Source organism: Juglans regia, chromosome 7 (assembly GCF_001411555.2).
Source record: "Juglans regia cultivar Chandler chromosome 7, Walnut 2.0, whole genome shotgun sequence".
Classification (NCBI taxonomy): domain Eukaryota; kingdom Viridiplantae; phylum Streptophyta; class Magnoliopsida; order Fagales; family Juglandaceae; genus Juglans; species Juglans regia.
In genome coordinates, this window is record NC_049907.1 from 39,863,747 (window position 1) to 39,879,339 (window position 15,593).

Genomic DNA, 15,593 nt, shown 5'->3' on the forward strand with positions numbered 1-15,593 from the left:
GCTCTAGAGATAAAATGTATTGAGGTCCTTCTAGAAATGGTCTTTTTTCTGTAAAGTTTGCATATTTTTTACAGTGTCAGTTACATAATTTTGATTTGGGAGGGACTTCAAATTATCAGTCTTCATCTGTCAAGTGGCAGAAAGTGTGAGGATTACAAGTGCCAAATGGGGTTAAAAGTCTTTTTGTGGAAGGCTATTCATGAGGCTTTGCCTACTAAAAGGAACCTTGTGCAAAGGAAGATAATTACTGATGGTTTCTGCCCCTGGTGCAAACAGTTTGAGGAAACTAGTTGTTATGTGTTGTGGAATTGTGTTGCTGCTCAAGATGTATGGTCTGATTTACGCAGCCCAGTGCAGAAAGCAGCCTTGAATGATTTACAATTTCGACACATATGGGAAGATCTGGTTTTGAAACTTAATAAGGCTGATATAGAGTTAACTGCTTGTGTGCTTAGGAGAATATGGTTCAGAAGGAATAAAGGGTGTTTGAGGATCAGATTGAGAATCATAGCAAAGTATGGCAAACTGCTCATATAGAATTATCAGATTTTGCTGCTGCTCAACATTATCTTCATGTTTCAATTACTGAAAATTCTGCTTCTTCTATGATTGTGAGATGGGAAAAACCAAGTTATGGGTGGTTTAAGATTAACTGGGATGCTGCCTATGATGATAATTTAAAAAGGATGGGAGGGGGCATTGTCATTAGAAATTGGGATGGTGAGTTGATGGCTGCTGCAGGTTGGGCAAAACCCTCTATTTCAAACCCTTTACATGCTGAAGCTTTTGTTTTGGAAAGAGCTACCACTCAAAGTCTTGAACTGGGGTTATCTCAGTGCATATTTGAGGGGAATGCTTTAGTTTTGAATCTTTGATTAATGATGTTAAGGGTAAGCAGGAAAATTGCTCTTGGTATGGGCAAATTGTAGAGGATTTGAAAGGCTTCTTTTATCACAGGTTAAACAGACAGTTGCAGTCTGTATCTTGACAAGGAAACAATGCTGCTCATCTACTTGCAAAACTTGCTATGAATTTTGACCAAGAAATCGTTTGGATTGAGGGTCCTCAGATTTTGCAATGCATTTTGCTTGTGAGCAAAATGTACGGGATGTTTAAAGTTACGCAATGATATGAATCTGTTTTAACTTCAAAAAAACAAAAACAATCACGGAGAACCCAATATAAGAAACACCATATCCGACCCGGATTAATCAATCCAAGTTCTGACACATATCCATAGATTGCAAATCTTTCTAAACCAAAATTGAAATGTCCATAAATAGGCTCAATAGGAAACAGCACCCCTCAAAACAAAAATCGATTTTTTTTTAATCCAAATCTGTAACCCTAATCTTTTGAAAGAGAAGCACTGAATGACATACAAAATTAGTTCCTGAACAATACGGAGGCATAGTCGAACCGATCAACTTGCATAACCCTTATATTACCAAAATTTCCATTCACACTGTTTTGGATTTGGGAGCCTTTTTCCTCAGTTGTCTCCTTGGCATTGAGTTCTTCATTCCAATGAAGAAGAGCAATGCTCCCAACAATGCCAAATTCTGCAAAACCCAAAACAAAAGGACAAGATTGATTAATTAACAATTCACATGAGAAAATAGATTACACCCCCCCTCCCTTCCCAGGCACCTCCAGGTGACAAGCCTAATAAAAAGGCAGCAAGACTAACCTGTGTAAACTTCAGAAAGAGTTGGGTATATTCTTTCTTCTCAACATCATAGTTATAGAAGTCGTACAATATTGGAGTAGCGATTGCCTGATGCAGAAGCTGTGCAAGTAAAATAACAACAAATTAATACTTCCAATTTTTTAGTGGATCTGAAGGTACGAAGCAAGAAGAGGAATGCAAAGATTACAAACCAGAAGAAAAGCTCCAAGAGAGTTGCCAAAGATGAAAAGAAGACCCCCCAAGCCCTTCAATACCATTGCAGCAGCGACTAAATGTTTAATCTGCCAATAACTCCAACAGTCACAATTCATGCAAAGAAATTGACAATGCAAATGAAAATTGACCATACAGAAACACAATGGCAAGATGATAAAACAAAAAAGGCCTCTCTTACTTGAACTTCTGGCAGTTGCAACCCAGTCTGAGATGATATGTGATTTGACAAAACATTGAATTTTGGTCCCAGATACTTTGCTGCAGGTCCACCATCAACACCAAAATCATTGAACCTGTAAATGGAAACAACAATTTGATCCGACCCCAAGAACAGCCATTTGGTACCAAGCATTGATAGTATACATTGCAAGATTTAGATATGTAGACTTTGGACAGTTAAAACAATTTAAAGCTAAATGCCACTGCTAATTAGTTGAGTGATAATACCGAAAAAAAAAATTAGTTGAGTGATAATATTCAATATGCCAGTTCCTATAATTCCATGAACATAATATGCAGTAGACTGTAATCTAAAATTTTTAGAAGTTTAAAAGTGCCTTTTATGTTTCAAACAAGGGAAGTTACTGCACCCCCTGTTCTTGGTGGGACCAAGTACAAAGACTCCTTTTTTGGCAACATCATCTTAAATAAGACTAATCACACAAAAGCACCGGCATATTCTTCTAAAGATATCAGGCATCTTCTAGGAAAAAATCAGAAATATTTTTAAGGACAATTTTCAAGGGCAGCTTCAATTGTACCACAAAAATCAGCAACACAAACCTCCCATTGGGCCAGTCCAAAAACCCACCACTTGTATTGGAAGATAAACGATTGCCTAGTTTAATTGCTCTGCACAATGTCATATCTGGGATACTGTATCATTTTATATAACTCTTCCTACATATAAAGAACTTATTTCAAACCCCAAAGCTGTACAATACAAATGGTGAATATACTTGACAAACAAAAGTACAGCAGCAGAAAGTCATAGCACCAGTGAAGAACATATTACACTGATGGGGGCTCACTAAACTATTGAGAAATGTCCTTCAGCCTAGGATCTGTTAAAAATGCTTTTGCTATAGAGAAAATAATTGCTTTAAATTACCAGTTGTTGGCAGGAACATGATTGCGAAACATTCCTATTTCCACCCATGGCCAGGTGGCATCCATGCATTTATTTACAAGTTATATCACAAGTGTCAAGAATACTACGTTATTTTTTCTCCTGCATTTTTAAATCCATACAGGTTTCGTTTTATTGGAAAAGGAGCACACTGGCACTTAATTGTTGTTCACATTAATATGATTCTTCCAGATCCATACATTACTTTCCCTTGAATCAAAAACACCTTATATATACCACAAGAAGATTAGTAACCTCGAAAACAATAATGGATGGTCCAAGTGAACGTTCCAAAGAATCAGGAAGCTTTCCAAAGAATAACATCCAATCTCAAACCATTATGACCCAATGACTGTAATGCATTATTTTCAAAAAGGATGTTATACCACCAAATTGTAAAAATCTAATATGTTAAAACCAAGAGAAGCAAACTCGTTGCAAATAGCTTTCTCTACTAGAACCTTACTCCTCTAGAAGAAAAAACCAAAGCAAAGAGACTTCCATGACTTCCCAATCAGAAATCTCATCTCAAAGAGTATTTTTCATCAACATCAATACCATTTTCTATCAACTTAAGATGCTGCATGCTATCATATAAATCTTAAACAACAGCCAAAGCCTATTATTCAATACAGTATTCAAAAATTCAATGTTTCCAAGGTAGGGAAAAGACCTAATATAGATTTTAAGATACAAAAAATATCCAGATTAGGGCCTCAACCCATCTTTTTATTTTCTTGGCACCAGGTGTCCGAGAACAGGATCCCGACTAATCCTAGGGGTGCATAGGCCCTCCACAATGAGTTTTCCGCAAGTGTACCTCAGGTAATTCAAGGGAAAAATCTCTTAGTCCGATGGCTCCTACAGAATGTTTACACCCAAGGGGATTTGAACCTTAGACCTGAGGGGAGCATACACTCAAGCCCAAGGCCTTTACCACTTGAGCTGCCGATTTCTCTACTCCCCACCTCTAATCACAGATGAGGAATCAGTGCCAAAGACGAAGAATTCAGTATCAATGATACTGTTAATTAAACAGTTTCTTGCCGTCACCAAAGTTCTGTTAAGGTTAAGTTGCAGCCTTAGTTTGATCAAATTGTAAAATGAAATCCACTAAACTAATTGAATGGCCAGACTACCAGTCAGTCGTCTGTTAGAATGTCAACTTCTGCAAAATTGACTAGAAGCCTCATGTGGCTTTCCAGATCAATTTCTGGAAAAATCATACAAAGTTTTATGATGAAAAGACAAGTCAACCAAAAATATAATAATAAACATTACTAAACCCATTATCAGTACATCATTGCGATTACCTGGTCCAGTCCTTCAAGCAAATATGTAAAGTTCTATAAAGCATAACCTTATTATAGATCCACAAATTGAAGGTCGCTATAATAGCACAATTACCCTTTTAAAAGAAACCACAAACGCGCAGATCGAGAATACAGACAGGCTTTTCGCAATGAATCGAAACAAAACATTGATAAACAAGAATATCAGAAACATCAATAAATAAACATCAACCCAACCAAGAAAAAAAACCACGGAAACAAAATTTACAACCACTAGTTTCTAAACTCGAGAAAGAGGAGTTATAGCAGATCATACTATTCCAATGATAAAAGTCTAGATCGATTATCAATTATATCAGATCCAATGGCTTCAAAATTCAAAGCAGCAGAAGCAAGGCCAATAAAGCAGTTTCAAAACCCCTATATTTTCTACCAGAATAACTCTTCTAAAGCAACCAGTACCCAAAACAGAAACAACTTTATTTAGTTCATCGGGAAAACAGATTAAAAAGACCAAAAAAAACACGTCTAAATATATGTCACGCAGAACATGCGTTCTTAATTTGCAAGTGGCCGCTTCAGAGTCCCGTAAGTTTAAAAGCATATACTTTCCCGAACACCGGAAAAATCAACTATCTAACTTTCGAGAATTTTCAAGCCCGTCTCATTTGCCACACTATTTTTCAGCAGCGAAACAGAGCATATCTCAAACACTTAAAAGGAAACAAAAATATGAGGAAAGGAGAAAAAAGCAGATCTAAGAGCTTACTCTTGATAAGCAGAGAGAATGAAAACGGAGGCGAAGAGGACTCTCCCGACGAACGAGACGAAGGCCATAGCTATACGGACGGGACTCGGAAAAAGAAGAAGACAGAGATTCGAAACTTGTTCGGTTTGAAAAAATCAGAGACAGACAAGGAGAGATAATATGAGCAAGACAAGGAACGACGTCGTAATAAACAGAGAGAGAAGCGTGTTCGCGCTTTTGCCGGCTAAATTGGGTCTGCAAATTTCGGCTATACCGCTTTTGCTAGTCTATGTATATATAATATTAAAAAGAATAGTCATGCGGTAGTAGTTGTAGTCGCGGGTGTGCGCGAACGAGGTGAAACTCGCGGTAATTGCGTCGCAGTGGTGGAATACGAAGGGTAACACGTATGATCAGCCAATGGGATTCATTGGATTCGATTTAATATTGATTACGTGGCAGTATGGCGAGGCGAGAATTGAGTGTGTACGTTTCAATGTATCTGATTTGTTCTCAGACGAGCCGTACTTTCTACGATGAGGGCGCCCTCATGCTTCTCTTCACCAGCTTGCCATTAATCAATCGAACGTGGGATTCTAATATCAATCACATGCCGTTCATTCATCCAACTAAAGTGTGATTAGGAGGGAGTTTATAAAGGTTGTATCATGAGCTTGCACGTTCTAGTATTAGCATTAAGAAGTGTTTCAGCTATAAAAAAAAAATTCGTAAAAATAAATTTATAAATTAATATTATTTTATATGATATGTTAGATTTATTTTATAATAAAAATAATTTTATAATCTAACGTAATATATCAAGTCATGTTAATTTATAAATTTATTTTTATAAGATCTATTTGTGACTAAAATATTTTTCATTAACACTTGGCATGAGGGTATGCATTTTTAAGAAGAGAAATATTTTAGTCACAAAAATAAATTTATAAATTGACGTGACTTGATGTGGTGCTTCAGATTATAAAATTATTTTTATTATAAAGTAGATGTAACGGATCTCATGAATTTACATCAGTTTATGAATTTATTTTTGTATATATAGCAGTTCTGAAGTAAGAAATTATCTAAAATATTTGTTTGGTAGGAGGAGTAATTTATAGAAGAATTTATGACTAAACATGAATCGCATCTAAGCCTTTTATTTTGTTATCTTAATATAATTGTAGTTAGAGTTTCGGGTTTATTACTAGCTAGAGACGAGGTCATTCATTATTCTCTGGGTTGAATTCAACGAGGTTTGAACATCACCCATTCCTCAGTAGGTACAATGTAGTTGTCGCGAGCTTTCCATGAATTGCTGTCTGGATAGATAGTAAAAAGACCCATGATTGTTTTGTTTGAAGGTTGAAGACCTAATATTTGTGTCCATGAACACCAACAAAATTAGCTAAACAATCAAATCTCATTCAGTAAACTTGCTTGTTTGCAAAGAATATGATCAGCAATCGGAAGGAAAAATAAAATAAATCAGCCTCTCCCACAATTAATATGTAAAGAAAGTAGATAGTGGGCGGAAAGAAAAAGGAACAAAAAAAAAAAAAAAAAGGTAAAAGGTTGCCAATTCATAGGCAGTTGCAAAGAATTTGCGAGATTTGAAATCCAAGACAACTTCGTACAAAAGCAAATGAACGAGACAGCCAGACAGCCAGGCATATACTACTTACACGACGTTCCTACCTGGAACCCGTTATTAAAGGCCTGTGGCCGACCTGGTCTCTATTGAGAAGTCTTGCACAGTTTAGAAATAAATTTATTATTGACTTTAAGGAGATACTTTACTCTTTTTATTATGCTTTTTATAGACAAAAATTAATATTTTTATATAGTATCTAATCTATAATTGATGATGAGTTCTTACAACCTACTCATAGCAATAGTATTGAAAATACCAACCCACACATGAGGGGCGTGTTGAGAAGTCTCACACGACTTAACAATAAATTCATCGTAAACTTTATAAAAAGTTACTTCACTATTCTTATTAAGCATTTTAGATTAAAAATCCAGCAATACAGAATAAAATGTTCTGTATCTCACCTCATTTCATCGAGCATATGATGCAATGCAGCTAGCTGCACATGAATGAACAGCTCATATACAGATTAAAGGACTGAGAATTAAAAGCATGAATCTAGATGCTACCAAAATTATTCTGCCCATGACGACGTTGTTCCTAGATAATAGTATATTACCGATGGCATGCTATCGGAGACGGTAGTGGGCGGGCAATGAGTTTCTAATGCATTATATTTATATACATTATTTTTAGTATTAGTTTATTTAAACATAATAAGTAGACTTCATACAACTGCATTAAATACCGTAAGGTTCATATATTATTTTTATTTATCTCATTATCAAAGAAAAATTTCTAAAACACAAAAATTAATTAGTCTCGTATGTGCGATCGAACATCCAATGAATGATGAATCTCATCATCCTATATGTATGTATCATTCAAATGCCATTTATTGTTCTTTTGAGTAGGCAGCTCGTTATGAAATTAACAGTTACTCCAAGTATCCCTATCCCATTTAATTATCAATCGATTATAACTTAGATGTGGCGGGAGGAGGGGTCTTAACTTGGATCAGACTCCACCCTTTTATTTTTTATCAAGGGGTAGGTGAGAAAGTTACGTTTCTTTTAAAAAAAATTAAAAATAATAATGCAATGTGTGTCATCTCTCAGTGGTAGATTCAAGTAACTTCCAAGCGTTTCTATTTTTTATTTTTTATTTTTTGGTTTTTGTTTTGGTTCTTAAAACTCGTCTATGCTAGTATGTTTTGTTTATCAGCAGAACACATTATTAATTAGACTAGGGGTTATCAAAGGATACCATGTTACTAGTATTTTTTGTGCATGATCGGTACAATGCAATTCTAACATCCAAGGCCAGCTCAAAAGGTGAGCAACCAAGGCCTCCTCCTAATGCCCCCATTCTTGACCAGTTAAGTAGCTATTGGGAGCTGGCATTGTCGACAGTGTCCTCTCAAACTGGTAGACTCTAAAATTACGCTCAAAAAGACTGATCTCACTGCAGTTCTATCATAAACCAATTTATGAGTTGACGTTGATAAGAATTGAGGCCTTGGCTTTTGAATGTATTTTCCATTCAAGTTCTGGTAAAATATTTTGTTATGAATCCACTAGGTAGAACTCATCCTTAAAAATCTACTTATAAAGAAATAGTGCATAAGGGCTTATAAACCATCAATCAATCTCATACTTAGTTAATGTGAGATCGTAACAGCCACCACACTTCGCAGTCGACGTTCACGACACTCTCGACACTCACACAGGCTAGCTGTGTGCTAGGTCTTGCCTAGCCCCAGACAAACATTGCCATGCTGGCATCATTCCCATGCTACACGATTACAATCGTGCCAACATGAACTACATATGCGGGGTATCTCTGATACCACTTATTATGAACATATTAGGTATAACTCACTCTTGAAAATCGATTTATAAGAAAAGGGTGACTAGAAACTTATAAACTATCAATCAATTTCATACTTAATCAATGTGAGATCGTAACACATTTTTAGCAATGGAGTTCAATTTCTAATCTCCTGAAGGGTACTATTGAGGAGGAGGAGAGGATTTGGCTTCTTAGGATTGGATGAAATTGTAAATTTAGGAACCGTGATGGAATCCCAGTGCTATTAAAGAGAAGAAACGATGCGAACTCAACAAATAGGACAAAAACGAACAGTTGGTGTTAGAAGATTCATCTGTAAATAAAGGTTATAAGTTATACTACTCCGTGTAATTGGGTTTTTCGAGGATCCAACAGGGTCAGTCTAATTGATATCCAAACCCAAAAATAACATTGACTGGGCTGGGCCTAGGATATCGCGGAATTCCAGCTCCTCTGCCTAGCCATTGTACAAACTTTAAAACAACTTTAGGCGCCGCAGATGTGGCCGAAAACAATGACAAAAACAGAAGAAAAAAATAATAATAAATAAGGTAGTCTAGTTGGATCTTGATTATAAATGTTTTAGATGCCCAAACCAATGTGCTTTTTAAAGGACGAACATTATATATGTTTTGTTTTTCTTATTGCTACTTTTTTTTTTATTGGAAAAAAGTATTCAACCAATATTATTATTATTATTATTATTATTAATTTCAGTAGTTGCAAAGCGGCGTGACATCCACTATTTGAGTTGGTTTATTTAATGAGGCCGACCACGCCGCCTTGACCAGTTATTTTTTTTACAAGTAGCCGTATTCTTTACATTTAATATAATATTAGATTTGGTCCACGTTCGCAAACTACTAAAACGGAATTGCCGTTGGGCAGGACACTGTGTATGAATAATGCAACAAGTCCAAGCACGCATTGCTGGGCCGGTCAACGATCACCAACTTCGAACGCCCAGGATTTCTCTACTACAGCAATTGATGTACAATATTTTACGCGTTACGCGTACATCAAATCATTTTTTATTTTACCCGAAAGACATATTTTTCTATGTATGTATATTCAGGAGGAGCTGTCCCGTTTTTGTAAATGGCATTTTAGCAACGATATTTTTTTAAAAGAAAAGTCTTATTTACAAATCGATGTAGCTTATATATCGCAATTTAATTTATTAACCAAAATTTAAAAATTAAAAGGCTTTTAGATTAAATACCACCATGTCACCACCGGCATAAAATTATAATCGAAAGTAAAGAGGACTTATTTTGAAAAGGATGCTTTTAAGGACGGTACATAATTTCCTAGCGACAAGACAATATAGATAACAACAGATGTGGACCACACACGTGTCGATCATATCTTTCGCGTAAAAGGTTGAGGATTGACCACGTTATCGGAAGTTAAGCCGTTGGATCTCCGTGGGCTAAACAAAATCTAGACCGGTGAGTTATTTTGAACGGAAGGAGTTAATTGACGAATGATTAATGAATGGGATAGGTTCGTAACGTAACGTCCGTTTGAAGCGTAAAGGGTCAAAACCCGTTGGTGGAGAGATACAAGTTAACTTTACAAAAACCCACCCATGGATTTTTGGTTTGTGGGGCCCGTTAAAGGAACCGTCAAAAACGCACCCAACTCCGGCTTTGACCATAAAGTATATATGATGCTATTTTATACGTAATTGTCACCCTTTCCATTTTATATATTTTGTTTCAAAAAATATATATATATATATATAATAAAGTATTTGTTTACATTATCGGCTGGCTTCTAATGTTGTACTTTCGGCTCGGCTTCCCAGCTTAGACTCGGCCCTTTTGAATGGCATTCATTCACAGAAACAAAAGAAAAAACACCCTTTTAAATAATGTCATATTTCGAAAATAAAATAAAAGAAGGAACTCTACCATTTGCGAAATAGTCAAGTTTGTGTGGCAAGAAATTATAATTTTTAGTTGCTAATATAATTAAGTAATCTCAAGTAATCTACACAAATATTCCTAATCTCAAGTAGCAAAATAATAATAATAATAATAATAATCTCAAATCTCGCATCATATCAACAAACTTAAATGTTAAAATTCCACAATACCTGCACAACCATCTTATCATTTTTTGTTTTTTTTTTTTTGTTTTTATAGGAAGATAAAACTTTTATTCAAGAACAACCACAATTACATCAAAGTTTCAAACCAAATAATTAGTGAAATACAATCTGGGAATGAACCCTACCAAATTACTAAGTCATCTAGATGTATGACATAATTTGCCAAAGTGTGAGCTACTTCATTAGACATCCGTTCCTTATGACATATGTTGAATAGAACATTTCGGAAACATCTTGATCATATTCTTCACCTCATAAATAAGATCATCTCGTAAAGATCTTGATTCACCTCCTTTAGTTAATTCATTTACCATAAGTAGTGAATCACTTTCAATAATAAGTTCATAAATACCCATGGGAATATAGATTTGTAGCCCTCTCAATACAGCAAGAAGCTTAATTTCCATCGGGTCATTCACTCCATTTTCTTTCATACTTGCAGCCATGATTACTTCACAAGAATTATTTCTTAAAATAACACCCACGCCTACTCTATTTAGAGTTTCAAAAACAGCCACATCTACGTTTAACTTCAATGCATTCTGAGGAAGAGCCTACCAACAGCAACTTGAAAGCTTTCTAGTTTGTTTCTAAACTCTAGCTTCTTTGTAATCCTTAGCCAAAATCAAAGCATGCTCAATTACTTGGTCTATTGTTAAGATTTATTTTCAAAAATCATTTGGTTTCTTCTATGCCACATGCTCCAAGCAATAAGAAAGAACTTATCAAGATCTTCATGTTTACCTTGACTCAACACCTTCAAAGCAATCTACATAATATCCAACTTAACATCATCTGCCATTAAGTCAGGAAAGTATTGCTTCCACGAATGCCTTACAGAGGGGCACTAGCCTAATGCATGTCCCACATCTTCCTCCTCATATGTACACCATTCACAAAGAGGTTCCTACAATATGTGCCGAGCTTTCAGATTCCTTTGAGTTGGAAGTTTATTTATACAAGCTCTCCATGCAAAGATTTTGACCCTATTAGGCACCTTCATCTGCCAAAGTTTCCTCCAAAGCTTCCTCTAATCTGCTGCATTTGAACATTCACCATCTTGCTTAAAAAGCTTTTGAAAGAGATCATATGCACTCTTCACACTGAAAATTCCAGACTTATCATGTTCCCAAATAATGCAATCAAGCCTACTCTCTGTACTAATCAACACTTTGAAGACATCTTTTGCATCTCGAGGGGGTAGTAATCTTCTAACTTTTTCCACATTCCACCACTTTGTTTCTTCATCAATAATGTCAGCTATTACTAGAGATTCATGATCATGTCCATGAGGAGTGCTCTGTATCAATTTATGCCCAGGCAGCCAATAATCAGTCCAAACATTAATAAACTTATCATCCTCAACTCTCCATATGCACCCTTTTAGCAATAATGTCTTTGATTCCCATATTCCTCTCCAAACATATGAAGGGGCAGACCTCAATTTTGAATCACTAAAACATGAAGCAGGAAAATACTTGGCCTTAAAAAGCTTGTGCAGTAAAGTTGTCTCCTCAGTCATAATCCTCCAAACCTGTTTTGCAAGAAGGGATTGATTGAAAATCTGTAAATCTTTGAAGCTCATACCTCCTTGTGTTTTAGCCTTACACATTTTCTTCCTGCTAACCCATCTAGTTTTTCTTTATTCCTTCTTTTGACCCCACCAAAAATTTGCCATCATATTTTTTAATTCACTGCAAAGGGCACTTGGTATTCTAAAGCAGCTCATTGTGTAAGTTGGAATTGCCAATGCTACTACCTTAATCAATATTTTTTTACCACCTTGTGATAATAACTTTTTCTTCTAGTCATTCAACTTAACTTTTTGCTTCAAATCTGAAAAAGCTTGCCTCTTGCCTCTCCCCACAATAGGAGGAAGCCCAAGATATTTTTCATAATGTTGGTAGTGTTGGACACCCCCCTCCAAAAAAAAAAAAGTCATTATTTCCTCTTGTTGACTGCTATGGACATTTTTACTGAACACCATTGAGGTATTCTCTTTATTCACCCTTTGACCTGATGTTCTTTCATAGATATCAAGGAGGTGCTGGATATTTAAACAAGTTTGCAAAGTGGCCTTGCAAAACGACACATTGTCATCTACAAACAATAGATGATTAAGCTTAGGAGCTCATTTGTAAATCTGTATACCTTCAATCTATTTTGATCTCTCAGCCTGCTGTGATAAAGAAATCAGTCCCTCAGTGCACAACAAAAATAGGTAAGGGGAAATAGGATTCCCTTGCCTCGAGCCTCGAGATGGAAATACAGGACCTTTAGGCATCCCATTCACCAAAATGGAAAAAGAGACAGATTTCACACAAAGCATTATCAACTTGATCCATTTGTCACCAAATTCGATTTTCTGCATCACAACTTCTACAAACTCTCATTCCACCCTATCATATATTTTACTCATATATAATTTTAGAGACATAAAGCTTTTCTTTTCAACCTTTATCTATCTGAGGAAATGCACCAGAACCATCTTATCATTATTCATTGGCAATTATCATTATTCATTCGCAATTAGCAATGTTTAAATAAATGATTGTTCATAATAAAGGACAAAAACCTCGAGGGCTATTAAACACCCAATGCCATATTTGATTTTAAACTTATAGGGCATTCATAATAAAGTTATAATATAAATAAAAAAAAACTCCAACTCGTGCTAGACATGATGTTGAACATCGGTTGAGCTTTAGCTCAATATTGTATATCATCCCTATGAGGGGATTTCCCCCCCTCTGTCCCAGTGAGCCTAAGAATGGCAATTAAGGGAACTTAGTTGCAAAAGCCCAACCCATAACAAGCTGAGTCTCCAACCCGGCCTATGGGTAGGCTTCTATGGACGCAACCTGCATCAGGGAACATGCTGCAGGGGATGAGACTCGCCGACTTGGAGACCACTCGAATAGTGTCTATCTCTTGAGTGCTTCTCTGTGTAGTGAGCGTAATGTACGAAGGACACTCGATCCTTTAACAGGAGGGGCATCAATAGACCACCAATGATGCTAGCGGGGTAGGGAAAATCAGAGAACCACGCCTCATTAATGGCACCACTACCCGAACTACATGACACATTAATGACGCCGTCATAGTGCCACGCCGTATTAAATGACTCTAATAAAAAGAACAGTACGAAGAATACGAACTCCATAGGGGCAGACACGATCTGTCCCACACGATCTGTCCCCCCAGACTTATAGTATAAATAGCAAGTCCTAGGCACCAAAAAAGTCTCTGATCCCCAGACTCTCTCACTTCTTTATAAATTTTCAAGAAAATTTATTGACTTTGGCATTGGAGACTCCCCAGCTCCAAGACCGCTCTCTCTCAGTTGCTTTCTTTCATATCTTTTACAGACTCAAATTCTAAAGACATGAGTTATCGGAACCTGACCCAAAATCGTGCGAAACATGACGTTAATAATTCCCTTATAATTACTAAGAGAAATGTTTAATTGTAAGTTATAATCTTGTATGTATATAATTTATTTATTATAATTATAAAGAAATAATATACGAGAGACTCAATCATTAATATAATTAGAATGATTGGAAATAAACTTATATGCTAAAAATAACGGTGGAAAAAGAAAAGTACAAAAATTTATATATTTAGTTATAACAGATAATGGGTAATGATACATCAATAGTTAATAACTATTTTACAACTTATTTCATAACTAATTAATATAATTATGCTATTTTATTAAAAATAAGTTTAATTTTATAAAATTATCATATATTTAAAATAGAGAAAAATATTATTTTGCAATAGGAAAATCTATCAAAGTGTCGAAGAACTCGAAAATTAAAAATTAAAAATCTAATAAATAAAATTAAAACACGGATAGAGAACATATGGTCAACAACTATAAAAAAATAAAAAATAAAAAATAATGGCGAATCAGTCATTAACAACAAAGAAAAGCTGGAAAGCCGAGCCGAGCGTTACAATACATATTATTATTCCTTTGCGCACTTTTGACTCTCTCTGGACCCCAAGAACGTGTGTTCCTCAGCAGACCCCTTTATATACACCCACATACCACCCTCCTATCTTTCTCGTGTATCACAACTTTACTTGAGAAAATCACCCACACAACTCACAAGCAACCATCCATGGCCGATTCACAGAGAAGTAAATCCAGCGCCTGCGTAGCAAACCGGCGGCAGAAAAGCCGCTTGCAACGGAGAGCACCGGCGTCCTTGCAGATCAGCACTCCCGCTTCGACTTGGAACGTGGCCATCCCGCTCTTGTCGCCACTTGCTGCGTCGCCGACTTCGCCGAAGTTGGTCACTGATCGGACGGTAGATATGAGGTCGAGGGAGGAGTCGAGGCAGCAGTGCGCGGAGCCGGAGAAACTGGTGTCGTTCAAGAAGTGGCAGCACCCGGCGGCTCCCTTCTGCTACGAGCCGGCTCCGCGTGTCCGGCCGTTTGTACCCGTGTAGAGAGGAATGGACCACCCCGACCCTCCCGCCCGCCCAAAAAATGCAAAAGAACAGGAGATAGGAAGAATAGGATTGTACGATCGACAAATAGTATGCAAATCTAACGGTGTGCGTGGGGATTGGTTTTTCTTTTTTCAACGTTAACATTGATTTTGTGTAAGCTGTACAAAGAATTCTTAATATAATTGGTTTCGCAAAACGAATTTCATTCGTCTTCGTATTTTTGGCATTGTTTTACTTTTACTCCAATGGGTGGATATAGTGTTAGTGCGGCATGGCATAATTGCAGTGAAATGATAAGCAATTCTTTTATTCATCATCACTTGTTTTGAGTGGATCTTTCTGTGTAAGGATTGCATCTTACTCTTTTTTTCACCATTAATCAATACTTCTTACAATTTCTGTTGCGGCCAATGATTGATAGTGAATTTAGCCGGAGGGAGGTTGTTATCGGTATTCTCTTTCGTTTGTGGTTTCTTCTCCTTTGTTATTCTTTT

General features: G+C 36.3%; 2 protein-coding genes across 2 annotated transcripts; one reads left to right on the forward strand and one right to left on the reverse strand.

The window, feature by feature from the left end:
* Window positions 1-1,180: 1,180 nt before the first annotated feature.
* LOC109007185 lies at window positions 1,181-5,375 on the reverse strand. The gene is made up of 5 exons (XM_018986757.2): window positions 5,097-5,375; window positions 2,085-2,199; window positions 1,882-1,971; window positions 1,691-1,789; window positions 1,181-1,562 (listed from the first exon to the last, which is right to left on the reverse strand). The coding sequence occupies exons 1-5, from the start codon at window positions 5,162-5,164 to the stop codon at window positions 1,461-1,463; spliced, it is 474 nt and encodes a 157-aa protein (XP_018842302.1). The 5' UTR covers window positions 5,165-5,375; the 3' UTR covers window positions 1,181-1,460.
* Window positions 5,376-14,692: 9,317 nt separating this feature from the next.
* LOC109007194 (uncharacterized protein At4g14450, chloroplastic-like) lies at window positions 14,693-15,306 on the forward strand. The gene has a single exon (XM_018986765.2). The coding sequence runs from the start codon at window positions 14,767-14,769 to the stop codon at window positions 15,094-15,096; it is 330 nt and encodes a 109-aa protein (XP_018842310.2). The 5' UTR covers window positions 14,693-14,766; the 3' UTR covers window positions 15,097-15,306.
* The last annotated feature ends 287 nt before the right edge of the window (window positions 15,307-15,593 follow it).